The sequence below is a fragment of the Gymnogyps californianus genome, chromosome 3 (genome assembly GCF_018139145.2).
Source record: "Gymnogyps californianus isolate 813 chromosome 3, ASM1813914v2, whole genome shotgun sequence".
Lineage (NCBI taxonomy): Eukaryota > Metazoa > Chordata > Aves > Accipitriformes > Cathartidae > Gymnogyps > Gymnogyps californianus.
Genome location: NC_059473.1, coordinates 30,480,746 through 30,508,724, shown reverse-complemented (window position 1 = coordinate 30,508,724; position 27,979 = coordinate 30,480,746). Strand labels below are relative to the sequence as shown.

The following is a 27,979-nucleotide window of genomic DNA, read 5'->3' as shown; positions in this document are numbered from 1 at the left end:
ACAAGGAACTTGGGGAAAATGCATCTCACTGGACTAAAAGTAAATGCATTAGATGCGACTGACAGCAATTCTGCAATGACAGAGGGGACTTTTTCACCTCTAAATTTAAGTTAGGATTCAGTGTTGAGCCCAAAGTTTATTTTTGATTTTTTTTTTTAAAAATATCTTTGTAAACTATCTAAAGAAACAAGTAAGTAGCTCGATCATATTTACAGGCAAATCAAACATTGTAATTAGGAATGTGCAAAGTCAAAAGATGCAAATCAGTCTCAAAGGATTTATCATAAAATTATTCTCTTGCACTGTTCAAGCACAAAATTAACTGCACACATTCCCAGCTGAAAAGCTGACATTTGGTGAACTGTAAGTATTTTCATCCAGAGGAAGACAAGAATAAGTAAATTATTTTTGCTTGGCTTTTGTAGTTTCTGCATGTGGGGCTGCTATTTACATATTTTTGTTACTTTAAAATAGAAATACTTGATTATTACCTAGGAAAATGTAAGTACGTCAATTTATCTAATCATGACGTATATTTCTTTTCCCCAGGAAGCTGTTTTTTCAAGTACTTTCAGTTAAAATACTATTTATCAGAAATTCTTTCCTCTGTCTTTCACTACAAAATCCAGTGGCCATTGGCAACACAGGACTGTACCAGAGTTCACACAGAAAGTACAGACAGTATATACCCAACTGAAATAATCTCTTCTGATCAAGGTATCTTTAGGAACACAGGAAAATAATTAAAACAGGGCCTCGAACCCTCTCATGATTTATGTGACTGAACATGAACATCTTCCTGTGCATTAAATCTATTCCTGACACTTACCTTCCCAGAAACAATAACAAGGCAATCTTTTCAGTGCAGTTTTTATGTTACTATTTCAACCCCCAAATGTTGCATCGAGTAATCTCATGTCTCAGAAAAGCCAACAACTGGAATTGTCAAACCACGTTTTCTCTGAATGTTATGCAAACTGCTACTTACAATCCGAGGTTTGAAGGGTGGCTTGATTTTCCTTTGTTCTAGAAGAACCCAGTCAATTTCCTTGAAAAACGGATGCTGCTTAATCGCGTCTTCCCCGTTTTGTGATGCCACACAGCCAAGTCGCTTATTGGGGTTTTTTGTCATGAACTGCAGGGTGGGGGAGGGAGAGGAGGAAAAAGTTAAAACACGAATGGCAATGGCTGGAAACCATTTGCAGTTCAATTATGCAATACAATTCCTAAAGCCTAGTTTTTAGAGACAGTCTCCTTTCAGAAGGTTATTTTTTCTATAAGAGCAACAAGGATGCCCCTCCAAATTTCAGAGGTTCCAGCCAAACTAGAAGATTCAGAGACTCTGAAGTGTAAGTTTCCTGCAAGAAGCTCTTTCAACTGATTGCTGAGACCTCCTAATTTTATTTGGCTGGGAGTGCTACAGGAACAGATTCTCTTTCAGCGTTTCTAGTTCCAGCTTTGGCCAAAAATACTAAAGGAAAGAAAGAAAATATTAAACCCTCCAGAGACACTTCCAAATAGATGGTCAGAATAGCTCTTATTTTATCTTATTTGCTCTATCTTAACTATTAATTTGGGGGATAGGGCTACATATTATGCCTACTGTTGTTTATTTTCTTTGGGTACATAGGTTGCATAATTACACACTCCATTCAAACAGACACATGAAAAGCCCTAACCTCCTTACTCATTTCTAGGATATTATTCTAATACGAGTAAGAACAGCACCTGCAGCTATATGAATTATAAGCATTCTGTCCATACGTTTCAGGAAATACATGGAGTGATCAGTACCAGCTGAAAGCTTCCCTTGAGAAACTCCACGACACAACTTGCACCTTCCCTTTCATCTTTAGTACACCGTTAGTGGCAGCAACTGGAACTAATTGGTCTCCTCTGGTGTAGTAACTTCTAAACTTCTCACTTTTAAACTCTTACTATTTCTTTCAGCAAAAAGCTGTACAATCCATGCAAAACACTGATATGAAATGATGGCAGCTGATAATATTTTTCCTGATTTTGCTCTGTTATTTCTTCCTTCTTTTATTAGCAATTGCTCTACTTATTTCCTAATGCATGTGGACACAGAATCCTTGCAATTCAAGTAGCAATGAATGCTGTTCTTATACACACATGCACACTCATATTATAGAATTATGCCAAACTTTGCTATAACTTCACATTCAGCCATTATTATAACATTTTTTTAAATTTTAAAAAAAAGTGTACAAATGAAACAAAATGTGATAATTGTTCAGTGCCTTTTTAACCTAGGTACCATGTTATACTATACATTCGTAGGGGAAAAAAAAAAAACTTACAAAAAAATAAATCACTATAATGCATACCCTCGCTTTAGTACTCCAGTCATTAGATAAGTAGCTACTGAAGTCCTTAAGATAGTTTTAGATAGCTAGGTCAACCATCCACAGGGGAATACCATTGCTATCATTTTAAAGATACAACCTAGATCAGTGAGGCAATTCTCTCTGTGGTTTCTGATATACACGCGCCTCTCCGAAGACGACTCTTCTCTTTGGTGTTGTGTTCAACTGCTCCGCAAGTTCTTTTGCAAGTGGACAAGTCATATCTAAACTACAGGCCCTGTTTTCTATGGGCAGGAGAAACAAATGTTTTGAAAGGATTACTGTGCTTTGGTGAGGTCTCTTGGAAAACCACAAAATGCATTCCTACATTCCTCTGCTTTATTTCACCTCCAGGACTGGAGTGAGCAGTCCAGGAACCAGCAGCCACACATTTTACAGAAACAGAGCACGGAAACTACAGGATACGCTTTTTGTACCATGTAATCCTGGTATCAAAGAAGTAAAATCTGATCCTAGTATCTGCCATGTTTTATGTTTGTTTTAAGCCAGAGACAGGGAAAACATCCGAACACGTCATTTTTAAGAAGCCCAGAACATGAAGATATGACTAGATAGTACAGTTTAGTACTGTACCTCACAAACTTCATGAAACTTGAAAATGGATGATGAGGGAGAACAAATTTTAAGAATGAATACTTAAACAAAAAAATTTATCATATGCAAATAGGATGAAATAATCTCAAACTTCTGAAGTGGACATTTAATTCTATAAATTTCATCCCGTGCAATAAATATTGATTTTTTTCACCTTCTATTTTTGAAGCACAAGCTGATATTTATTCCTTGTTTATCAGCAGCATCAACAATGATGCAACTGTCAGGGCAGAGACAGCTGTTAACTGTACTCTGTTGAAGAGATGGTTGCCAATGGAGCTGACAGCCGTAGCCGTAAGTGTTACCTTTTTATTTTCCCATATTAAGGCAGAAATCTTCTTTTATGGAATGAGAAGCCTTTTAAGATCAGAGTTCCTACTGACTTAAATAACAACAGGACAAAAGGTTGCTGAGATAGCCATGCAACTTGGGGTCTGAATCAAGGATCATCAGGCTCCCAAAATTTTGCTTCTTGAAATAAATGGCACAGCTTAGAAACAGAGTTCTGCTTCTGTACCCAGAGATCTCTGTCATCTGGGTACACAGGGAACACACATTGTAGACACAACCTCTCTCCATTGCTTGCAAAGAAGCACAGAGCTAATTTCAATGAAGAATTGTTTTCCTTACCAGACAGGAAAGAATTTTAAATAGCAATTCCTGTCAATTCACAGAAACAGGACTAATAAGATCTGTGGGATTTCATGGGATAAGCAACGTGCTGCCTTGTAATACTGAGCTGTAAAATTATCCTCCTTAGTGTTTTGTTGGAAATAACAGGAAAACTGTTTCTTCAGAAAATAAGAAAACATTGTTACTCAATACAAGAGAACATCTTCTTATTAAACTTTCCTTACATACTGTTTGGCGGAGTGTAAAAATACACAGTTTCTAAAGAATAAAACCCATGTCTCAAAGCACAATGTGAGGAAACGAAGTGTTCCAAAGTTAATCCCTTGTTCCAAAGTTAATCCCTAAGCAGTAAAATACATAGACGCCTCTTTCTTTCCTCTGTTTTTCCTGTTCTTCATTTAACAGAATGTGGACAAGGATCAGATGAAGAACACAAGTTTCAAACATGTTTCACACCATAGCTGCATAGGCAGCAGGTTGCTAAACGTAAGGAAATGTTTTCTTTTTATGGTGTAAACTGGCACAGCTCCATTAAATTATATCAATTTATGCCAATGAAGACATCTTGCCCAATGAGGAATAATATATTATTATAGTGCAAATCTAATTAATGGATGCAACTCTCTTTTTAAGGCATTAAGGATTTAACTCTCTTTTTAATGGCATTAAGGATTAACTTCAGACAGAAAGATGTAAAAAAAAATAATGCTGCAACTACAGCAAAATACAAACCACCACGCCTATCAAAATATAGACCCAGGAAAACAGCCTCGTGAAAATTTATAGCAAAGTCAGCTTCAAAAGAAATTAGAAAGTTTAACACCCCTGCACTTACATTCACAAAAATACATAGCTTACACCTGCAGCCCAATTCTGTGTCTGCATTTGTGTGTGGTTAATGAATGACATGTATAACATTAACAGTTAGACATCTCACTACTTGCATCACCAATGAGATAACACAGTAAGGCTCTGTCAAATCTGTTACTCCCTCTCCTCCGTAAAACAAATACTTTCTCCTAATAGTTACAATGGCTCTCGTACTACACACTTAACCAAGAGTTATCGGTTAACGTTTCCCCTCCAACAAATGTTTCCATGATTCAGAATAATAGAAAGGTCAGTTAACGTATATTCACTGAAGGAGGCTGTGGATGGCAAAGGAACAGATCTTATAGACTGTGAAACCAAAACATTACAGAAAATCTCCTGGACTTCAGTGAAATTCAGATGCAGATATGAACATTGACAACAACCCTTTCTCTACAATACACCAAAATAACCTCTGAACCCTGGATATCAGCCTGGATTCTGCAGCTCAAGTCCATACATTTTAATTGCTGAACTGAAAATAATTGAAGGGTCTGGAAACAAAAACGGATGCACGAAAGTATCATGTCAGCTAATAAAAAGTCATCAGAGAGCTATTTGGGGGGAGAAGGGAGAATATGGATAAAGGTCGGCTTTAATAAATCCTCCATGTTCTCACTACAGTGAATGGAGCAAAAGAGATACTCCAGCAAACAATTCAGAGAGGTTAACTTCGACTTATGCTTTGAATCATCTGCTAGAGCATCTCTCTCTCTCTCTCAGCTAGAATGAGCCTGAAGACATTTTTATTAAGATCAAGATGAGCATTTCTGCAGAATGTGTTACCTGTCCACTGGTGTTAAAATCAGAATTTGTTCAAGTTTTATATATAATTTCAAAATGTAACCCTGTATGAAGATCTCTGCAGGACTTTACACTACCAGCTGCCCTCTTAACTGGAAGTCTCCCTTATTCCAGATGCTGAAAGAAAAATAGAAGTGGGAAAGTAGAAACTTTCCACTTTCAAAGGTTATTTTTTTAAGCCAGAAATCCTCCTCAGGTTTTCAAACTATGGGGATTGGCATATTGCTTCTGTTTTGTTTTGCTTTTTGTTTTAGGATGATACTAGCACAGAAGAAAGAATTTATGTCAGTGTCATGTTAATGAAGTAAACCTGACTTTAGAAAGGTAGCCTAACAACTGAAGTTGCCCAGTGGCACATTTTGATTGATTAAAAAAATTGTGGCACTTGGTGACACACATTTCTGTCAAGTCACTACTCATATTGAAAAACACCAACCAGGGCAGAAACAATTACACTAGAGTAAGACTGCTTATCAAAGTGTTATGTGAACTATAAAATAGAACATGCAGCTGTAAATGAAGGGCTTTCAACCCATCTTGATGACAGGGGAAGAAAGGCAGGGGGACGGGAAATTTTATAAGTGGGTTAAATAAAAACATTGTTTCTTTAATTACGTAGTGCTTCCCTCACTCTAGTGAACATGCGGCATATAAAGTGTCAAAGTGATAGCACAGTTCTAGTTGGTTGGGTTTTCCCTGAAACATGAATCTGCGGTACACAGATTTATACAGTGTACAACTGTGTGGAATACAAACATTCTGTTCCTTTCCCACAAGCGGTGTAATTTATCCCAGGCCCCATTATCCTAACAGTGGCACTCTGAACTGTGCTTGAACTCCCAGCGGTGACTGCTCTCAACCACTTTTGGCAAATTCAATTTTAATCGGGGGGGGAACCAACCCCCAAAAAACCCATGAAGAGGAGGAGGAAAGCAAGTAATGGAAGACTCACTGCTTTTAAAATGCTGACGGCTTCTTTACTGAGCCAGACTGGATACAAGACATCATCGTGAAGGATGGATTCAAAGAGATCATCTTCATTGTCAGCTTCAAAGGGGGGTTGCCCAGCCATCATTTCGTACATGAGAACGCCCAGAGCCCACCAGTCTACTGATGGGCCATATTCTAACTCCTGGAGGATCTAGTATAGAAAAAGAGATTGGATTGAATAGACAAGTTAGACAACACTCTCGGCTGCACATTTGCTGTTTCAACATGATACACCCCCTTCTTTCCCCCAGTGCCTAAGTAGGACTAAATCCCACACTGATTTCAGTAACAGCAGGCATGGTTTCTTACCCATGCAATTTGCACTAATACAGCTAAGTGTCAATGTGTAGTTGTTCTCAGAAGTACTGACTGAGTTTATCAGTCCCCTGAGTAAAAGTGTATGCTCGTGAGCAAAAAAGTTGTATATCCTTCCAAACTGTTTAAAGCAGGTCACGCTATAGGGGAAAAAAAGATCACATATACAAAACAGATCGGTGGAAAATGTGAAACATTTCCTTGTCTCTATCTTGAACAAAACAAACTGAACCAGCCTGTAATGCTGCACAGAGAGCATGAGAGAGATTTATTCTAGTCCTTTAGGTAGGGCTGAAGGAAGCCAAAAGCATTTTTGTTCAAGTTCTTTTCACAGCATTAAAACGCTGTACAATACATGGCTGTAGGACTCACTTTAATTGCCCTTGCTTTCAGAAAAACTGGCTACAACTTTTCATGTGGCACAAGTTCAACCTTGTAGCAAATACCTTTAGTGGGGAGTAGCAGGTAGCATGATGGAGTTTTATTGTAGTACTCAGTGTTACAGAACTAGTGTTGTATAAGAAACAAGTTTAATTCTTGGCTCCTCTTCACTGAAAAGAAGCTCGTAGTTTGGCTGCAATGTTTCAGCGTGACAGAGGACTGGGGAAAGTAGAGTGGGTGACTGTTTAAGGTGAAGCTGACTGCCTTAAAATGAGTTGGAATGCCAACAACTCCACCACCTCCTTAAACAACACTAATGTTAGTCAGAAGCCTTGTGGTGAACCACGTGAGCTTAGTGCTGTATTTGGGAATCACGACCAATATAAAACCAAATTCAGTTTTAACATAAAAACAGAAACGAGTTTAACATTTGAACACAGAGGTCTGGACCCCAACTGGATTCTTAGTTGAATGGATATTACATTTTATAGACATTAATTACAGAAAACGATACTCTTCAAAAGTGTACTTTTCAAGTGTTATGGGCACTCTTTGGAACTCAGATGTTGCTAAAGAAAAGGAAATTGAAACATACTACCATGATGCAAGAGAAATAGAAGCAGGAGATAAACTTCTACAATTAAGATGACAAAATGGAAGCCCGAGTTCCTGACTTCAGTGAGACCAGGATTTCAAGTAAAAGTTCCTGGGATCTTATTATTGCTTTGTTTTCAGTAATAATTTTCAAAGAATTTGCCAAAGGACTCAATTAGTATACTGAATCAGAAAAGAATTCATACAAAACCAAAACCATCACACTGGTATTTATTTTCTTTTAATGTGGGAATACTTTTCAAACTCCATAAAACACACATTTCTATTATGATAGTTTCAAGATGATTCACACCTTATCAGTTGTGCTACCAAGGCTTGACAGCCATGAACACTAACAATACAGATTTCTAATTTATTGTCTCTAACAAATAATAAACTTTTTTCCCTGCTGCAAATTTATAGTTGATGAAAGACAAACCAATGAAACTTTTACATTAAATCAGCACACTGAACCTTCAGCAGAAAGATGCCCAGGTTACTAACGAAACTGAGCAGACAAAGTCTGCCTAGCAGACCAACTGTACAATATTGATTCGTTTTAGGGACTTGGAAATGTATCTCATAATATTAAAATTTAGGATATGTAAAACCAGCATGATTCTCAGCCATTTCTTTTATCCAATGAATGCCTTGAAATGACTTTGGATGTTGCCAACTGATAGGCAGCATCCATATGAAAAGTTCTTACTCTTCTATGCAAGTCTATACTTTCTGTTCATCCATATGACAAGAAGTACCACAAACATAGTATCTTTCACTCACAGATACTTTAAAGAAAGGAAAAAAATTATATTCCCACAAAGACCCTAGGCAAAATGACACCAAATGTACGGTCTCTTCCATACGAACATCCCCTTCTAAGTCTCATGAAAAATTAAAAACATTTTTGTAACTACTAAAGACCAGTGCTGGCAGTACTTAGTTGCATCTAGCACCTTTAAGGCTAGTAAGTGCCTTCACAATGATGCTGAGTCAGAAATGAGTGTATGGAGAAGAATACTGTTAAGTTCAGGGAACAAATAATAGAAAAACCACGCTTTGTCACTCCTGTCAACATGGAATACTGCTTGTGAGCAATAGAGTAACCAATTTCTGCAAGATTATCCAGGAGAAACTGCAGCACAGTCTAGTCTGCATCTTCTACTGTTTTCATCTACCTGTAAAAAGTGTCTAAAATTACACGTTACAGTCTGATGAATGATAATATCTGTACTCTTAGCGCAGTGCAAAAAAATACCTCTGGAGCTATATAGTCAGGTGTGCCACAAAAGGTTGTGGTGGTCACTCCATTCAGAATCCCTTCTTTGCACATCCCAAAATCAGCCAGTTTACAGTGGCCTTCTGCATCCAGAAGAATATTGTCCAGTTTGAGGTCCCTGAAATAAAAAGGCCCAAAATGAAATCAACTCTCAAATTTTGATCATGTGCTCTTGAATTTCATCATAAACTATAGAATATGACAAATAGATGGTTTCACAAACACCACTGAGAAACCGTCCTTCACATGTGTGCAGAAAAAGTTGGTAGCAGTCACTAAATAGACCTGGTTAAAGGCAATAAGCAAGCAGGCTATGACAAGCATTTTGCAAGACCAGGCCTTTACTCTCTCTGTAGCTGCATGAAAGCACGGCTGTATTCAAGACAGCATCAGAAATGTTTGGAAAAGATCTCAGTCTCGTTTGCTACAAATCTAACATTCTATCTATGTGAAATAGCTCACCAATGTCTAATGAAGCCATTCTCCATTTTTGCATTAGCACACACGAAGGAGAACCCGTTTATCCATACTCTATCATATGGGTTGAATTAATAGGTACTTTCAAACTTGGATTATTTTGAATTGGATTCTTAATGTATACTAGCAATTCAAAGTTCAGATTGCGATGAGAGGGATGAAAAACAACGCTCTCATCTTTGGGAGCATTATTTTATGCAGTTTAAATCTGCTCAAAAATAACCTCACAGGAATATTTTGCATTCATTGTTAACAACACATCTTAGCAGCTGTCTCTGATCACTTGTTGTACAAATGTCTTTGTGCAAAAACCACCCAATTCTTCGGTTATTAAATTGGGTGAGGTCAAAAACAGGTTGAGAAAGGGATATCCACCTTTCCTGTCTTGCCCTCTGCACATTTTCTAAATATCCCATTGATGGTTATTGCACGTTCCAAGACAATGGATCCTATGTACCATTTAACTTACCTGCCACTTGCCTTAAACTAAACTACAAAAGGATCTGGAGAGTCAGTTCATAAAAGAACTTTTGCTTCCATGAAAAACCCCCCACAATTAAAAACATTTTATCAAGTATAAATAATAAAACAAACATAAACCAAAGGCAAAACCCCCCACTTATATTGCATGGACCATATTAATTTTATACTTCTGTCTAGGCTTTAGGTACCTCTGCCGTGTATTAAAAATACACAGTAATAAATGAAGGCATTGTATGTATGAATGCATACAGAGGTGAGAATCAAAAGCGGAACACATGTCTTTAGGTGACTTTGTGGACACTTTCTGATCAGAACTTTTTTCCTACAATAATTAGAGAAATTTCCATAGGTGGAATTGATGAAAAAAAAGTGTGTGTAAGCAAGTTCTAAATCAGACAGAAGAATAAAATCCCATGCCAGCCTCTGTAAACAAATTTCACCCCAAAAGCCTACGAAAAGGTACAGTTTTTTTTGCAAAAATCCTTTAAGCCAACAAATTCCACCTGAGGGATGAGAAGTCTTCACCTTACTCTGAGGATTTCTTTCAGAGAAATGTCTCCCTATCAGACCCCAGACTTTAGAACCACAGGCACTGTAACATGGTGGAAGCATTCACACACATTAAATGACTAAACAACCCTTCCAAGGCTGCATTATGTCAAGAGTTTTTGTGGACATGTCCAAGGCTACAGTATGCTGGGATTTCCCCAGAAATGTTCTTTTCTCCCTATCATCCCAATTTCAGTATGTGGATTTTATTCTTTTTTTTTTCTTTTGACACTTTTTCAAAATTTTCGAACATGCTGGCTCTCCTGTATCTAACATATATTTCTCAAGCATGTACACAGGACAGCATAAAAATCAGATATTTCTGGGTCACAGTGGACTTACTACTCAAGGTCTGCATAACCATTGCATATCTGTGCAGTAAATCAGACACTTCTTGAAAGCACTGGATGACTTACTGCGCGTGTAGAGATCAGTTGTGCTGTGTACATGTTACAAAGTGGTTTGTGCGTGTACAAGAAGTCTGACATGGCAAAACAAAGTCAGATTTACCCCACTAACAGTAAATCCACTGTCTCCCACATAAACTAGCTTTATCAGATATGGTTTATGTAGCTGAAGTACATACTGGCTGTAGAAATGTTTGTTGCAACCAATATACCCTACATCAGACTTTGCTATCTCCAGATCAGTTATGCTGCTCTTGTAGGTCCTCAGCTGGTCACCCACATGAGGCCCCTTGGAGCAGACTACGTATTTTATCATTCCTTAAGGTCATCCTTTTTATGAGTTCCTAAACAACCCAAGATCCAGCTGGCTACAACATAATCCCCTACATCTAACCATTTAACCCCTCAAATAACCACCTCTTCCTATCCCTGGAAAGCAATTTGCAAGAATTATCCAATATCATGCAAGGGCAAACAGATATCAACAGCTCTGTGCCCCCCCAAGAAGTCGAACAAACAAAATAAAGCTCCCTGCTCCAAAAATCATGTGCCTTCCCAAAACTGCTCTTCCAGTGAATTACAAATGTTACAATCAAAAGACCTGCATTAAGACAAGACTATAACATCATCAAGTAGAATGTGATCAATACAACAATAGGATAAGGCTCATGCAGATAGGACAAGGAAATAAGCTTGGAGCTGTAGCTTTTAACCTTCCAAATGCAGTGTTAGCTTGGATGTTCCTAAGCTAAGGAAGAATACAAGCTATATTTCAGAAAGTCAAGATGTTCAGATAAAGAAATGAAAGTACAATTATATTTGATGTAATCTTGGAACCACTTCCAACCACCATCACAACAGACTGTTAGGAAGAAGGTCATAATACAAATAATTATGATAGGAACTGATGAAGTTCAAGAGGCTGCTCGGAAAACTGGATCCACCTTAATTCGGAGTGGTAAGTGATCATCAGAAGACTCTTAAATGTTATCTTAACTCTGATCCCAGAAGTAGGACTTCCCAGTGCAGGCAGGTGACACGCTGGAGCTGTTAGGACCTAAAATTGTTTAAGTTTCACTTAATGCCACCCATATGCTAGCCATGGAGTTGAATGGAGATATAGTCAGTAACCCAAGAAACTCCTAAGCTAAGAGAAATCTCAACAGTAATAAAACACTAATGGCAAGCCACCACATAATGGAGAAGGACAGGATACTCACCATTGTCTTTATTTCCTTAAAGATTTGTATAAGACACAGAAATTAGCAATAAAAATTTAACTTGACAGTGGAAAAAAGAGAATGAACAAACTGAGCAAACAGAAAAACAGGAAGAGTCTAAATATTAAATTCTGACTACCTGTAAAGACTGACAGGGAAATTTTAAGCCTATCTGTAAAAGCAGAAGTCAATTTAACTTTCTTACCATTTACCAAACTATAATCCTACTTGACAGAAGAAAAACATCTGGGACCCCTTCATCAAGCCAAAACAAAGCACTGAAGCCTATAAGCCTCTTCAAAACTCTATTGGAGGCACTGAGGACACCAGCTTAATTACTCACACAATAATGGAATTTAATACCAGTAGATTTTTATTATCACAAAGTGCACCATAGTTTCAAAAGAAATTTGGAAGAGGCTAAAACAACAGCAGCATGACTCCCATTAAAGTAGAGATGGGAAATTAAAAAGTAAGCTGGGAGTCTACCAACGTGCTAAATTCATAGCTAGCCTGCAGGATTATCATAGTCCATAAAAGTGCTTGCACTGAAAACCATTCAAAGCCATTCTGTTAATTTACAGTTGCCAGATTAAAAAAATAAAACAACAACCACAAAAAAAACCAAACAAGAAACCCCACCAAACCCCCCAATTGTGCAACTTGGGAAAAAGAAATCTTAGTTAACTAAATAAATTTAAGAGAATAGGTAACATGCTACTTAGCACCTCACAGGAAAAAAACTAAACCAAAACAGACAGAGATGAGGAAACAAATGAAAAAGTAACAGAAAAAGAGTTGTCAAGGAAGCTTGTCTTTCCAGAGCAGCAGTCTCACTGAAAAAAAACAAGTTTTAGTTTAAGACCCACATCTCCCCACAACTGTTCTAAGAAACAGCCAGCTCTCCTACATCTCAAAAAGGGAAGTAAACAGCTATCAATCTCTGGAATGTAAATTAATTGTCTGTACAGAACGATCCATTCCGATCCCTTCTGTCTTCTATTTGGTTCCTGGTATTAGCGCCAGTTGTCTACCTCTAAATCAGAGCGTACCAAATAATACAGTGTCAGACAGCTCAATGACAAAGGTCTATTAAATTCTTCTTTTTCTCATTTTGCATTCTCTTTGTAGGAACTAAGAAAGTCATCTGTGTCTGACAAAATGAGTTCCTACAACCTGATTAATTACAAGCAACTGCAAACAACCTAACCAGTTAAGCCAGGAAAATGCCCAGAGTGCTTGAATGCAGTAATGCTACATTAAGCTATTTCTCTCCTTTGTTTGTTTGCCAAGATACTTTGTACAGTCAGTTCAGTTAACTTGAGCAGTCAATTGCATAAAATGTTTTGGGTTTTTTTTTAAATAATTTTTTTTCTTTCTCAGAAAGCTTTAAACAGAAATTTAAGTCTTGGTTTCTATTTCTGGATACCTGCCAGCATTGCAATCACCTCAGAAGCTCGAATGATTGGCAGGATCTCAAGAAAGAATCAGGATTATAACAGTAAGGTTTGTGCAAGTCAGAACAGAAGAGCGAGCGGACTGCAGGTACCCTGCGAGAAAACTTCCATAACGCTCATTCCTTCCTCCACATGCCAGTGCCATGAGACACTGACTGCCCTGGCTTCCTACAAATGCTCAGTGGACGAGGACTTCACAGGACTGGGTTCTTAAAGTCTGACTCCAAACAGTAGTCAGCGAGATAACCACCTTGTGCGTGGCCCTATGTGTCACGTGTCATTTAGATAACAGACAATTTTCTTGTTGAAAGTAAGGCAATTAAACAGTCAAGATGGGTTTTGACCAGTAAAACCAGAAAGTCTGCCAAACATTACTAACAGTAGCATTTGAACACGGTAAACATTAGTGACTAAATAAATCCATATTTGAAGAACAAGATCAAGTAGCTGAGAAACATGATCACAAGCTGGTTTAAGCAATCACTTTATAATGAAATATCTCCACAGCATCTGCTTCTACTCTAACTGTTGAATGTGCAACGAAACTAGAAAGCATATACATTTCACAGTTTAGGTCAGAATGAAGCATAATAATTACTATCTACAAATAACAACATCGGAGGCAAGAATATTTCTTTATAGGGTGAAGGTTCAATGAAGGACTGTACCTTACTAAACATCTATAGAACATCAAAGAGGAAAGATGCGAAAGCAACGCAAGTCTAAAGTACGTAGCTACCGAACAACCATTTTTTTTGGTGACTTTCAACTGCAATAAACCCTTTCAATAGTGTATTTGAAATCATTGCCATTGCTATTGTTCCCCTGCATGGGAAAATCACATCCTCTCTGCAGGCTTTAAATAGACAAGCTCTTCACAGAAGAAACCACAGAAGGTAAAAGGGAAACTTCCCCCAACAACACAGAAAACCATCAGAATCATTCTCTAGTTACTACAGTTACTGAAATTCATAACTGAAGGCAATATACTCATTGTATCAATTAGCAATTTCAACGAGTAAGATGAATTTTTTTTTTCTATTTAATTAAGGTAAGACTTCTACATTCCTAGAATTACTTTTTAAGTTACTTAGTGGTATCCAAATTGCTTTTGAGACAAAGATGCTCACCTGCAACAACAGGTCTCTCTCCTGTACCCAGCACAAATTTACTCTTTGCTATAATTTTAGTTAATGTTGCATTTTCAACATAAATTTCAATCACAAGCAGTAAATATCACAGAACTTGGATCATTTGTACCACACTGTCTGAAATGGTATTTTCTGGAAGACTGACAAATTCACCAAAATCTTTGTCTCATTTCTTCAAACACATTAGTGTCCTCAAAATATTGATAACTAACGTACTAGGTTACAATCTAAGCAAGATAGAGTTATATATGGAACTGGTCAGAAAACAAAAACAAATGTCAACAATTTTAATGTTCTGATGTTAGCTTCTTTAGTGATTAGCTCTCACCAACTTAATCTCAGTTTCCATACATAAACTATAGGGCAGATATATTAAGACTGTACTTCACTAGTGCATTCTTTTGTTGCTTTCAGTATTTTAGTCACAACACGAGCAAGGCTTTTTTTCCCCCCGACAACAGATCAGAGATAAATGGGAAAACCCAAACCCTAACTTCTAAGAAAACGCAAACTAATAATGTAATTTTTTCCCATTTGAAAAACTATGGGAAAAAAGGAGCCCATACTTTCTAATGTTACTGAGCATAAACATGCAATAATAGCAGCATCATTGGATGTCAGGTTCTACAGTTGATGTCACCTCCCTTATCCATAGAGTAAGAAATAGGACACGCACCGGACTGTTCATGCTTACGAGTGGATTCATGACAGTAGGGCAGTTTTTGCTAGCAGGGAGGGAGTAGGGAGGAACCTGAGTGAGAAAAAGATGGTTCTGCTGCTTTTGTTGTTGTAGGAGATCTCAAGAAGTTTTGCCTGTGTTTATCTGAAAGTCTTGGAATTTCTCTGCTTTGCTTTTATGTTGACCCATTAAGTAATTACTGGATTTATGATACACATTTTCTTTCTCACTGTTACATTACTTGATATTATCAAAGAATAAAGACATTATCTATCACAAGAACTATAGCAGACCCGTACTCAACAATATACAGAAAAACCTGCTGCGCAGATTTGAAAACTGCTACTTTTCAGCAGTGCCAAGTTTGGAATAAAGTGAATCCACCTTATGCTGGTGTGTATCAGGATGTATAATGGCTAGTGGCAGATTAATTACGAGCACAGACTTGGTTTCAAATAAAGTCAGAGATACTATAGCTAGTTTTCATCGAAGAAAACAGTGATAGTTCAGATAGCAGGGTAAACATTAATGGGAAATGCCGACTTTTAATGTGACCATAGTGACACTCTCTGTCAGGCATGTTTACTTTTAAAACCACATGCATTTACTTTCCTTATATAACACAACATCCATCACCCTGCCATTTGCACAAATATCTTGTGGACTAAGGGGGTGGCAGAGACAGGAGGAGGGATGTAGCAAAAGGCAGTTTGCTATCTACCCACCAAGGACATCTGAGGGAGATAAACACATGATTGCTATCTGTGGCTCTGTAAACCCTAGTTGTTACAAGGCAAAAGTATAGCTTGCATGATGTATAACATCACCTGCTCCAGCAATGTCTACCATTGAGAAAACGTTCAGGTCAGCAAGGTCCTGAGATGGAAAAGAAGGCCATATGTTCATCACACGGCCTTAACTATTTACTGATGTCTTAATGATGTATTGAACAAAGGTTTAATATTCATTTTCAGTAGCTTAAGGAAACCAATGACTTTTCTGGTAGCATAAAAACATTTTCTATAAAATAAATTCTATATACGGCTTTTTAATGGCTTTGACCATAACTTTATTACAATTGTCGGTAGCAGCTTAGGACATTACAGTGCCTGATCTGCTTATCTTATTATGCTGAGTTTCCTTAAAATAATGTGCAGACAAATAAATATATCATACTTAACAGCTTTCCTTTGTGTGGCTTTTCCTTTCTTATTATTTCCACATTTTTATTTGTGAACAGAAGTGAAATATGTACAAGTTTAAATACGCATTATGTAAAACATTCTCAAAAATGGGTTAAGCACCGAAGGGAGCGGTCTCTATTTCTTTTTCAAGAGAGGGTTGCCTTTTACATTCACATCGCTCTGCTTTATAAACCTCATCCTTCCATGACCCCTACCTGGGAATGCAACAATTTTTCCATGAGCCTGAGGCAGGAATGGGATGTAGCGCTACAACTGTGCCTCTTGACTGCCAAAGCCCTGATTTAGACAAGTTTTGCGTTGGATCCCAGTGGCAACTCTGCCTTCCCATGGCCTGCAGGCCTGCAATTTTTGTACCAAGTAAGAACTGCTATGAAAGGAGCTAGCTTCATATTAGGCCTATCGTGGCCTAATTTGCCTCAGAAACTTGCAGCTAAACTAGACAGCAAATGATCTTCTCATTTTGTAAGGCTTCTTGAGATTTTACAAACCACTTGTGTTTCACGCTGGGTGAAAACACAGACTGTTCAAAGCTTTTTGTGAAAGTAGCGTGCGAACAGCCAGTAGCCTGGTGCTCATGACAGTGACTGGCTCCGAACTGAGGCTGGGCTGCCTGGCTGTCCTGGTCCCCCACCACCCCTGTGAGTGCCCTGACGTTAAGGCTACTAGCAGTTCTCTCAGGAATTTTCTTCTTTCTTTGTCACTGTCTCCACTTTGGTTAAAAACACCATTTTCTAACTTTTTTTCTTGAAGACTTTAGCTGAAAAATTCCTAGCTGGCTCTATGTATTCAGGCTGGGAATGACAGGGTGAAATCTGTACTACCACTAATGATATTTACTGTTTCAGCTTCTGCTACAAAGCCCATGTGTTAAGTCATTGCTAAATATGTAATGTGATAAACCCCGTCCTCACTGACACCTCGGTGATCCCACTGAAGACAATAGAGGTCCCCAGGCTTAGCCAAGGACTGACTCAAGCTGTGGTATTCTACTCTGTGAGGTTCAATGCTTCGTGCTCTTATTTTTATATCTCAAATAACATAAAAATAAGATTGCATATTATAACAATAGGTTAGGTGGAGCGCAAACTAAAAGTGCCTACTATGCATGTCTATAATCCTTCTACAGAAAACAATACTAAATCGTTATTTGATAAAACCACTTGATGAAAGACAGTGAAAGGATGGCGTGAAGCTAGAAAAGCTTGTCAGATCAAGTTTCGAAAACTCAATTCTGAAAAAATGTTACCAGAACCTTAGAAAGCAAATTTATCAGTAGACACACTAATTAAGTTTGGATCTGTTCAAAAGATTTTCTTTGGAAACCAAAAGCAATGGTTTTTTTTCTCATTGACCTTAGTTGGTAGGATGACAAAATCACTATCATTTGAACAACAATGAAATACAAAGTATGCAAACACAAAGAAAAGAGTACTTGGGTTTCAGGTATATAGTTTCTGTGCCTAACCAAAAAGACTGAAATTCTTTCTTTTTCCTATTTTTGAGTGAAGCTTTCTTACACAGAATAGAAAAACATACAGCCAACAAATGCATGTCTATCCAGGTAGCATCTTGCATTTCTGTAGCAGTTCTCATTCAGCTATCTCAGCAATGAAGCCTTGTAACTCTTAATAACCCACGACAAGGATATATTACTGCCTTATACAGATAATAGGAAAGACAGAAGAAAAGGATATCATGTAATCAACCACAATTCCATCCATTTTTGAAATTTACCTTAAACATGAAAGTAACTAGAGCTCTGAAACATTTTGCTCTGGTTTTACAGTAATTTTCTTTCCTGTATTTTCCAGGATTCTGACCCAGATCTATCCCACCAGACATTAGGGTTTAATTAAGGTACCACGGTTTGCCCCAGGCTCCCTCCATGGCCATCTCCACAGATATCTCTGAGTGGATGATTCACGGAACATGTGGGCTGCACAGCTCCGTAAAGAAGCCTACCCTTCTCCACCGACTGTAAATGCACTCCAGGACAAGCAGGATCCTGACTTGGAAGCTTCAGTTGCATTCCTAAAGTTAGGTGAGATGAACCTGAGCCTTTGTGTACATTCAGTATAAGCTGCTTCCCGGCTTCCTGTCTTCCAGGTAGAGATTTCATTCAAATTAGTTGTAAAACTTCCGTTTTTGTAGGAGAAAGCCAAACAACGGCAGATTTTTAAAAACGACCTGCATTCATTTGTCTTGTTACTCATGGTGGAATTGCCACACACACACACAATTTGCTAGGCTTTGAAGTTATGCCCTGTAATAATTCTTAATTTTTCTCACTTAGGTCATATGGCACTCTCCTGACTGCAAAAACTCCCAACATGCGTATCCATCAAAAAGCCAGACATTTAATTGCTCTATTTGGACACACTAAATAAAGGGCTCCAAAGCATTATTATTCTACATTGCTTCAGGCACATAGAAAGAGCATTCTAAAAAAATAAAAACAACAGAAGAAAAGCTGCTACTGTAATCAGCCATGATTGAAGGCATTTCCTGTATTTTGCTATCAAACCGGTTGTTTTTTCCATTACATACTAAGTGAACTTTAGTAAGGTCAAGACACCAGAGAAAAACAGGATCAGAATATCTTTAATCAACTACAGTTGAGTACTTTAGTCTCTTTCGTTCAGATGTTTAGTCCTGGATCTCATCCCACATCTCCACATTTCTTCCTTAAATCATAGATGCATAAACCAGGTCAGTTTGAATTTATGATTTAGATAGTTGTTTTCAATGGCCTTTAACTTGTTAGCCTTACACTTCCCCTAGCCTAAAGGTCAATCAACCTCATGCTGCGTAACAATACCAATATTATTTTAGTATGATATAAGTCCAACAGGGGAGACAGGTTTTCATTCACAATCACAATACTGGGCCAAAAACTTCCCTCAGTTCGAAGCCTATCGTTTCCATCATGCTGCCTATTAAAATCAAGTGTAAGTGTTGAAATTACTATTAAACAAAAGTCAAAGCTACAATAGCATAGGTTAATTTGATCCAATCCTGTACATTGTCATCCTGCTGTCACACTAAATACAGACTATTTTAAGGTATATAGCATCCCTGTCCTGTGCTCTGACCCTATTCTTTTTCTAGAGAAGAAGTATTTTTTTCTTCCATGAATGCCAAATGACATTCTTTTAATTGTTAATGTAACACAAACGTCGACACCTCCCTCGGAAATGACCAGTTCCAAGCATATTGTTGACTCATTGAAGAAGGGAAAAGCATGCCATGTTTTCCCAGCAGCTACTAAGAAAACCCCATGCTTTGGTCCAGTTCTGTTACATAAAGGAGAAGACCAGCCTGCCTGAACACTGCGATAAGACTGAAAGCTGGCTCATCATGCAACCTTATTATCTACCTACTGAACACAGACGCACACAGCAGAGGCTACTCAGTGCTAGCAGATGGCCTCCAAAGCTCACCTTAAGTCCTGTTCTCCCTTGGCCCCCACCCCTTTTCTAGCTTCAAAACTTTAGTAAACATTCTCTTTTTAATTCAGCTGAGGTTGTTTATCAAAAGAAAACTAATGACACTCACATAAATCCCCATTTTTCAGCCAAGCGACCAGACCTTCAACATACTCAAAGATGAGAACACACAGTGAAGATGAAGAGCTCTTAAAATATTACAATCTGCTTGTAAAAGGTAGCACAAATCTTCTACATCCTCAATAATGCTTATTTTATGCTTCTATCAGGAACAGACAGAACCACCATTAGATTCAGGGGAAAACTGAAAATGTGGCAATGCTGGGAACCTACTTTATAACTTGAATTGGTCATCTTTTTCTTTCATTCCTCTGAGTAAACTCTATACATTCTGTAAACTTTTAAAGAAGATGTTTAAAAAAAAAAAAATTTTAGTCTGGCAACCACAACACGGGGCATACAATAACACCGCCAAACAGAGGTGATTGGGCGCATATCCTGAGCAAGCCATTAATGGGCCAGCATGAGACGACATTCCAGTGCCTTTTCTGTACTAGCCAATGCCCTCTGCAGCTTTACGATGCCCAGAAAGTGTAAAGGACAAGGGTTGCTGAAGGTTTTTACATACAGTGTTTCTTTTTATAAAAGAAACAAATTTATCAGAATTCTCTTCCCTATGCTCCCAAGGGTGTCCTTAGCAGGGAACAAACACAGCTCCTAGCAGTAAGCAGACTCCTGTTAAAGCTCCATATCATGTTTCCATGGAGAAAAATGCTTTCTTAGTTAGAAAAAAACCCCTCTGCAGTGAACTTTCGTACAGACACTGATTTTTCCAACCTCATTTTGGTCTCAGTTTGACCTCTTGGGTCTTTTTATGGAAAGTCTTTCCACAGAGTGGCGCATGTAATATTACGCAGAATGGACTAAATAAATTATATAGCATAAATGAAATGATGTAACTCAGGAAGAATGTTGCTTCCAACAAAATGTTTACTTATATGGAATCACCAGAAGAAAGATTTTAGTAATTTCTGTTTCTATTCTGATTTCAGTGGCATAGTTCACATGCCTAAACATCTTTTTACACAATCACATGGTCTGAACTTGGGAAGGGTATGTAGGCTCTTAATTTAAAACCTTTTCTAACCCTGCTGTATTTATCAAGGATCAAAAGAGCAGCAGTCAACAGCAGATTTCTGCAGAAATTCTTGTAAAAACAGTGAGTTAAATCTATTTTGTTTTTTAACCTTCTAAAAGCACTCTGTTATACAGATAGGTTTGTCTGTTCCAAAATTCTGTAGAGTTAACAATTTTCTATTATGTTTGATGGAATATTACTGCAGTGGAGGGATTCTGGCAAAATTAAGAAGAATCTTTATTATTTGTCTGTAAAGTATGAAGAAGATGCCTGAAAAAATGGGAGTTGCTTGCCCTTCTATGTTGATCTATACATAAAATAAACTCCTAATGCTGCTTCCAGACAGAGGTCATAGAAGCTGGTGCTTTGCACTGATGGTTCCAACTCCAAACATTGATCCAATATGTAATTAAGAAGGGTTATATATGTTAATGCAGAGAGCTATATTTTACAAGATACTCTTTTAAAATTGCAATTATGTAGCAAAATTAAATTACTTCCACCCCCCCCAACCTCTACCAGAAAGCTGCATAAACATTCCTAGAGAATCTCTTCTTGTGCAGAAAGTTTCAGCTCCAGCATTGTTTCAAATGTAGGTCCTGCAGCCTTCCCCCATCTCCTCCAGAAAACACATGCTCGGGAACGCTACTTCGGCTGTAGTGCCAACGTATAATATCATCGCTTAAAATCTACTTATACAAGGCACCCCACTATTTTTAACAAATATGAATGCAATGGAAAGATGACTCATGGGTTTCTCACACGAAATAAAACATGGCATGTCTTAGGAAATTTACAGTGTATTCACTTTTGCCAACATCAAGGTTAGCAGAGTGCTATACCAATTTACCTTCAGCTGTGAAGACAGAGAGGCCACTGAGAAGAGCCTAAGAGTCCAGCCCACATGAAAAGAGAGAGGCAATTCTGAATACAAGATTTGGGAGCCTAAAATATTATTTTAATCTCTAACATTTGGTACTTACTGGGTAGTCACTGCATGTAAATACTGACTTCAGTAGGATTATAATGTCAACTATTGACCAAAGTGGGCTGTTCTTGAACAATTTTGTCAACATTAAAAAAAAAAAAAATATATTTTGAGCCTGAGGAATTATCTTTGTAACTTCTATGTGCCCAGCCACTAGGTCTTTCTTCAGAGACCTGCTAACCAGACTCTATGCTCTGACAAGATCAGAAATTATCCTATAAACTCCCAGATAGTTATGTGGGCAAAGACTAGCACGAAATCTAATTATACAGCTTACAGAAGAACTATTTTACATAAAGTTTCGTTAAATTATAATGTTCAATAAAGTCTCTTTGCATCCTTCTGACAGCCTTAAACACAGCACATTAAGTACAATTTAATTCCATTGTAAAATTGCTTTGCTCTTCTGGTGTCAGAAAGAGCTTTTACTGTAAATGAGAATCATGATTTTTAAAGAACCAGTCTCTTATACACCAGATAGCAGCCTTTATACACCCATGTCATGTCGTAATCACATTTATAACATATTTTTATTATGTATTATCACATTCTGAATTCCAATTAAAACTGCATGAACAAATGAATCTCTGAGAAAGATTATCAAAACACTTTGAAAACAAAATGGGAGAGAAGTTGCCGAAGTTGTGCTATATCCCAAAGACACGTATACGATGTATTAAACTTAACATTGCCCAACCCTGAAACAAATGTGGATATTAGTTTAGAGTCTCTATAACCAATTTGTAACATTGTGTTAAGACTTGATAGTATAGCAAATGAAATATTAAGGGGCACCACAGTATGATTCTCGGACTTTAAATGATGACATGAAGTACTCCATTAGCAATGATACAGTTCAACCCTTTACTGCCCAGTCTGCCCCAGGCATCATCCCTTCCACTTTCTTTCATACCCCCATGCTACCATTGCTGTAATTAGGCAAACATAACTGTGTTTGACTGCTTTTTAAATGGATCTTATTAAATAAGGTGTGTAAAAAATAAAGCCCATTTTCTATGGTGGAATTTTTGGATTTTAGCCTAAATCTCTCTTGGATTGGGTTTATACAGACAATTATTTTGGCCTAACTAAGAGCACTCATAGCTGAGCCACGGGAGAAAAAGCTGTAGAGGTAATGACTTATACCAGATTTGTCACCAAATTATCTCTGGCTTTATGAGCTATAGCTCAGTAATATTAGTTAATGTTTTGTTGTTATTACTACACAGAGAATTTCCAGGATGTTGTTTCAAAATTTCTTCAGATCCTTTTGCTCATGCACAGAACAACTTCTACCCAATCTGCAGATGTTTTAAAAATTGTAGCCAAATCCTTTTTCTCTTGGGTCATCCACAGAAAACCAGAACTTTTGTCCTACTGTGTGTGCAAGCATACCACTTGCCCTGATCTTGTGGAGGCTGACAAAAGATCCCCTCCTTTTTCTTTTGTGAATTTTCAAAAGGTGAAAAGAGAACCTGCCTAAACCCCAGTGTTGTCCAAAGGGTTTCTCTCACCTCCGCTCGGGGCTTTTCTCCCTCAGTGTCTGTGGAAACCAGCTTACAGAGTTTTAGCAGAGGCAGCTTCAACCAGCTTGCAATGGACTGCCTTCAGCCTTGTGCCAAGGGGTATGCTGCTGAGCTGCTGTCTACTTTCCTCATTCACAATCTGAGGATCCTTTTATGCTATCAGGTATTTAAAGACTTTCATATAAATGAGAATCAGGGCCTCTTTATAATAGTTATGGTCCCTTTGGACCTATTACAGATTATCAGCAAATGAACTGGCACACATTCGGTATGCCTTTTTATGTCCCCAGTATACAGTACCATAAATGCTTGCTGTCCTCTTATTGGTGGCTGAGTTTAGGCAAATATGTACTCAGGCAGTTTCTTAAGTGTGTATTATTTTTGTTCTACAAGTACTTCTTTAGAGCTGTTTCAGATTTATTGATGTTTGGAAGCTTTTAAATATCCATTACCCACTTAATTGACCATAGCAATTCCATCTGACTCATTATTTGTGTTTGTTAGAATATATTTAGGCTTTTTTTAAAATGGGTGTTAATAGACCATAGGATCTCCCTTGGAAACCCTATAATAAATCAAGTAAATACCTGGTGAAGTGCTATAACGTTTATTTATTACTACTTAATTTTATCCTTAATATTCCACATTTTGAACATATGAAGTTCCTCAGTTCAGGTTATTAGTGACCAAGCTTTCTTTGGTTGTTTTTTTTAGGGCACTGCTTCTATATTATTCAGCTTCATACCAAGGTGCACCCATACCAGCTGTTATATTGGCTATCTACAGTTGAGGCCATCCCATCCTTCCCTTCCCTTGAAGGGGCAATCACATGCCCTGAGACTGGAATATCTTGTGAAGAATACTTTTACAACTGCCACTGTCAAATCTACATTAAAAAAAATGTACACAACTGCATGTACTATTTGCATTTGACATGCTTTGAAGAACGGTATTTTCTGTGACTTCCATATATCAGCAGAAGGAAATTAAAGTCTGGAGAAAAAAGCATACCTATGTAAGTACTGGCATTGTTTCTGGCCTCTCCCCTTTATTTTTTCTTTCTGCTGTTTCGCAATACTGACTACTGGAAACAAATTCTAGAAGCAGGAGGCAAGAAGTGAAGACCCACCTGGTGTGTATGTTGTGAGAAGCAGCGCTGCTTGGGCTTCTCCTCATAAGCTGAATGTTACCATAGGAATTTTTCTGAATCCAAAACATTATACCTCCAACATAAGTGGTCTTGGGAGGTCAAAAGTCAATTTCGTGGTGGCAGGAGAGCGTTTCTCCCTGGTGCTATCCATCCCTCGGTTTATCACAGTGCAGAAACCACACAAGCTCCCATCTCAGTAAAAGCTGGTCTTGGCCTCACTGCCATTCCTGCTTAGCCCTGCTCCACATCTGCCTCCTCCATACGTACTCAATGCTGCTGAGATGATGAAGACAATGTATTTCTGCCACTGTCTGCCTCTCTGGGCAGCTGCTTGTTCAGACTCTGTGAAACACTGGCAGCCAAGGAGAGGGGCAGGCATTACTTCTGACACTAGAAGGTAAGCTAAGTGACTCGTTACCGCTCTGGCCTTGTTACCCCTCACCTTTCCGCTCATTTTCAGCACAGTCATGGCCACCTGATCCATTTTGTTCCACTTTCTGATTCCCCTGGTTAGACTGCACCTAGTCTGTCCAAGGTCCTTCTGATGTAATCCTACCACTGTTTATTCTGGTAGCACTCCCCAAAAATGCTGGGGTTCTTACTGGCTGTATTATCTCTGTTTTAGTTCATTAGGTCATTTTAGTTAACCTCCTGCTGAAAAATATTATTCCTGTTTTCTTACACTTGAGTACAAGTTGTCAGCTAAACACACATTTCTTAAGTTTTCAAAAGTTTCAGTGATAACTCAGTTATGTTAGCTTTCAGATTGGCTAAATTCTCATTTTCCACAGGCTTTTGCAATGGTAAGCAAAATAACATATGGTTTTTAATAACAGTGCATTCTTAAATGTGATGATTTTCTATTTTAAAATAAACACATTTTCAATCTGAAAAGTCAAACCAAGGTCCCAAATCATCCAGGAAGCTGCACACATCATGCATATGAATAGTCTCACTGAATGAAAATCAGCCTATGAGTACAGTGATCTGCATGCAGAAATGTTTGCTGGAGCAGTGTCTAAGTGATAAGGTCTTTTATAACAAGCAGGTGGATAAAAGTGGGGGAGGGGGAAGAAGGGGGAGAATAAATGCAAACCTTGAGCCAAAAGTAGAAAGGTTCTGACCAAAAGGTGGAAAAAGTTGTATGCAAATGTCTTTACTGATGTGTATCAGCCAAATTTTTTTAAGGTTGTTTAGAATTTTTAATATCATTATTTAAAAAACACTAGAGTTCCTTACATGTTTTCATTGAACGCTTTGCATTACTCTCCAACTTCTCTGTTGCATCTCAAGAGCACAACAAAATCTTTGTGAAATGCCTGTCGCCTCAGAACCACATTTGCTGTGCACTTCTCTGTATTACTATGAAGCTTTGGCAGATGCATTCAATAGCATGCAAAAAGGCAAAGCCTCACCCTTAACATGACATAGTTTCAACACCACTGCAACTGGGTAATAGAAATATTTTCCATTGTTTGAAGACAAACATTACTGAAGGGCACAGCAAAATTCAGTCCTAACTTTCGTCTGTTAGCAGCAGAATTACATTTAGGAAGCACCTTCAGATTTTTAATGCACTGTGAAACAAAAAACATTCTCTTTCTTCTGTTAGAAAATTGTTTGAAGAATATGATTTTGTTTGGAACTGGTGTACATTTTTCTGTAAAAACAAAGCCGTGTCTCAGCATTTTAGGAAAACTACACGGATTGTCTTGTGTCAGTACATTTCAGTTTTACATGTGCTGCAGCTCTAGTGGATTTTTATTTTGTGTATGTTCCAGTTAAAATCTTATCAAATGCAGAAAGACAACACACATTTCTTCCTGTTATAAAATAAAAGCACAAACATCAATCATCTAAAATCACCGACATTTACCCAGAAATAAATACAAATATGATCTGTAACATTTCGCTGCTATTATCTGTTGAGAAGCGCTGTCGCCCTTTCTAACGAGCGTACCGGAACATGGCTGCCCTCACAGGAATGTAAACTTGGCATTAACCCTGGCAGATTCCCACTCCCTGCCCTCTCTCATTTAACATTAACTCACTCCTATACTGTTATCAGAAGGTAAAGGTCATAGCTTTATTTACACAATACAGCACTATACAAATGGTCATTAAACAAGAAAATCTTGCACCAAATAAACATGAAGCAAAAAAACAATGCTGACCTCGCTACCGGGAACTCCCCCTGGAAGTACCTTGTCATTTCCCAAATGAGGTCAATGGTGCTGGTCTATCCTTCTAAATATTAACTGCCCGGCACTGCTCCTCCACATACCCAACTCCCACGCAAGAGCCAACTAAGGACTTTCTTACGTTCCAAACCCAGGAGAAATTTAGAAAGCATTCTACTGTTGGCAAGACCGCGTGGTTCATAGGGAAGATCCTATTCCCACAGCCTTTACTCATCCTTCCACAGCTGGAAACCTTGTCAAAGGCTCTCCTATACGACAGCAGCCTTTAGCACAATACATAAGCTGTGCAGATGGCAGGGTGGACTCCCTCGGTCCGAATGCCAGAAGCCTGGGAACCAACCCTCCTTCCTGCTTCTCATCTCCCTCAGTCCCGCTCCTCTCCACCCCGGCCCACTGCCTTTTCCTGCGGGGAAGACATCCTGCTTATTTATACATTTCACAACTGCTGGCCTGCCTAGATCCAGCAAGAAAAAGTGCAAAGAGGGCAGGAGGCCACCGACTAAAATCCCGTCGGAGCTCATATTCAGTTTCGGAAACTAGACCAGGCAGAGCAGAGCATGGATGTAGCCCGGGGCGCAAACCCAGCCAGGAGCACTGGTCAGGCGCCGCGGCTTGGGCAGCAGTCCCCAGAGACACTGGGACTCAGACACACATGCCGCAGCACAATTCACTCCTTGCTTCCTGCTTTTACTGAAGGTGATGGAAATAGTTTGTTGCTCACTTGCACCAGAAGCAAACTGTAACTTCTCTGTAGCAGACTCCTGCAACGGGCAGTTTATGTGGGGAAGGGCTTGAGCGCAGGATATTTCTGTGCTTAGGTCTGCATATGCTATCTGAGGGTACAAGGTCTTTCTTGCCCTCCCTCATGGACCATAGCTCAAGCAGCAATTTAACTTTTAACTGTTCAGAGTGGCAATAAGATGACCTTTACATACTTAAAACCAAATTAAAACCAAAATACTCCATGTCTAGTTTTGTATTTTAAAAAGCCCCAAAAAAGGGGGAGGAGGGGAATTTTATTTGGCTGCTGCCACTCAGAAATAACACAGTAAGGT

At 38.3% G+C, this 27,979-nt stretch overlaps 1 protein-coding gene across 2 annotated transcripts in view; it reads right to left on the bottom strand.

The window, feature by feature from the left end:
• The window catches only part of PRKCE (protein kinase C epsilon), a 301,786-nt gene that overhangs the window by 22,010 nt on the left and 251,797 nt on the right, over positions 1 to 27,979 (bottom strand). For both annotated transcript variants that reach the window (XM_050893523.1, XM_050893524.1), the window contains exons 12-14: positions 8,827 to 8,965; positions 6,241 to 6,429; positions 989 to 1,135 (exon numbers count right to left, since the gene is read on the bottom strand). In XM_050893523.1, the coding sequence (XP_050749480.1) occupies positions 989 to 1,135; positions 6,241 to 6,429; positions 8,827 to 8,965 (475 nt within the window). The remainder of the gene's footprint in view (positions 1 to 988; positions 1,136 to 6,240; positions 6,430 to 8,826; positions 8,966 to 27,979) is intronic.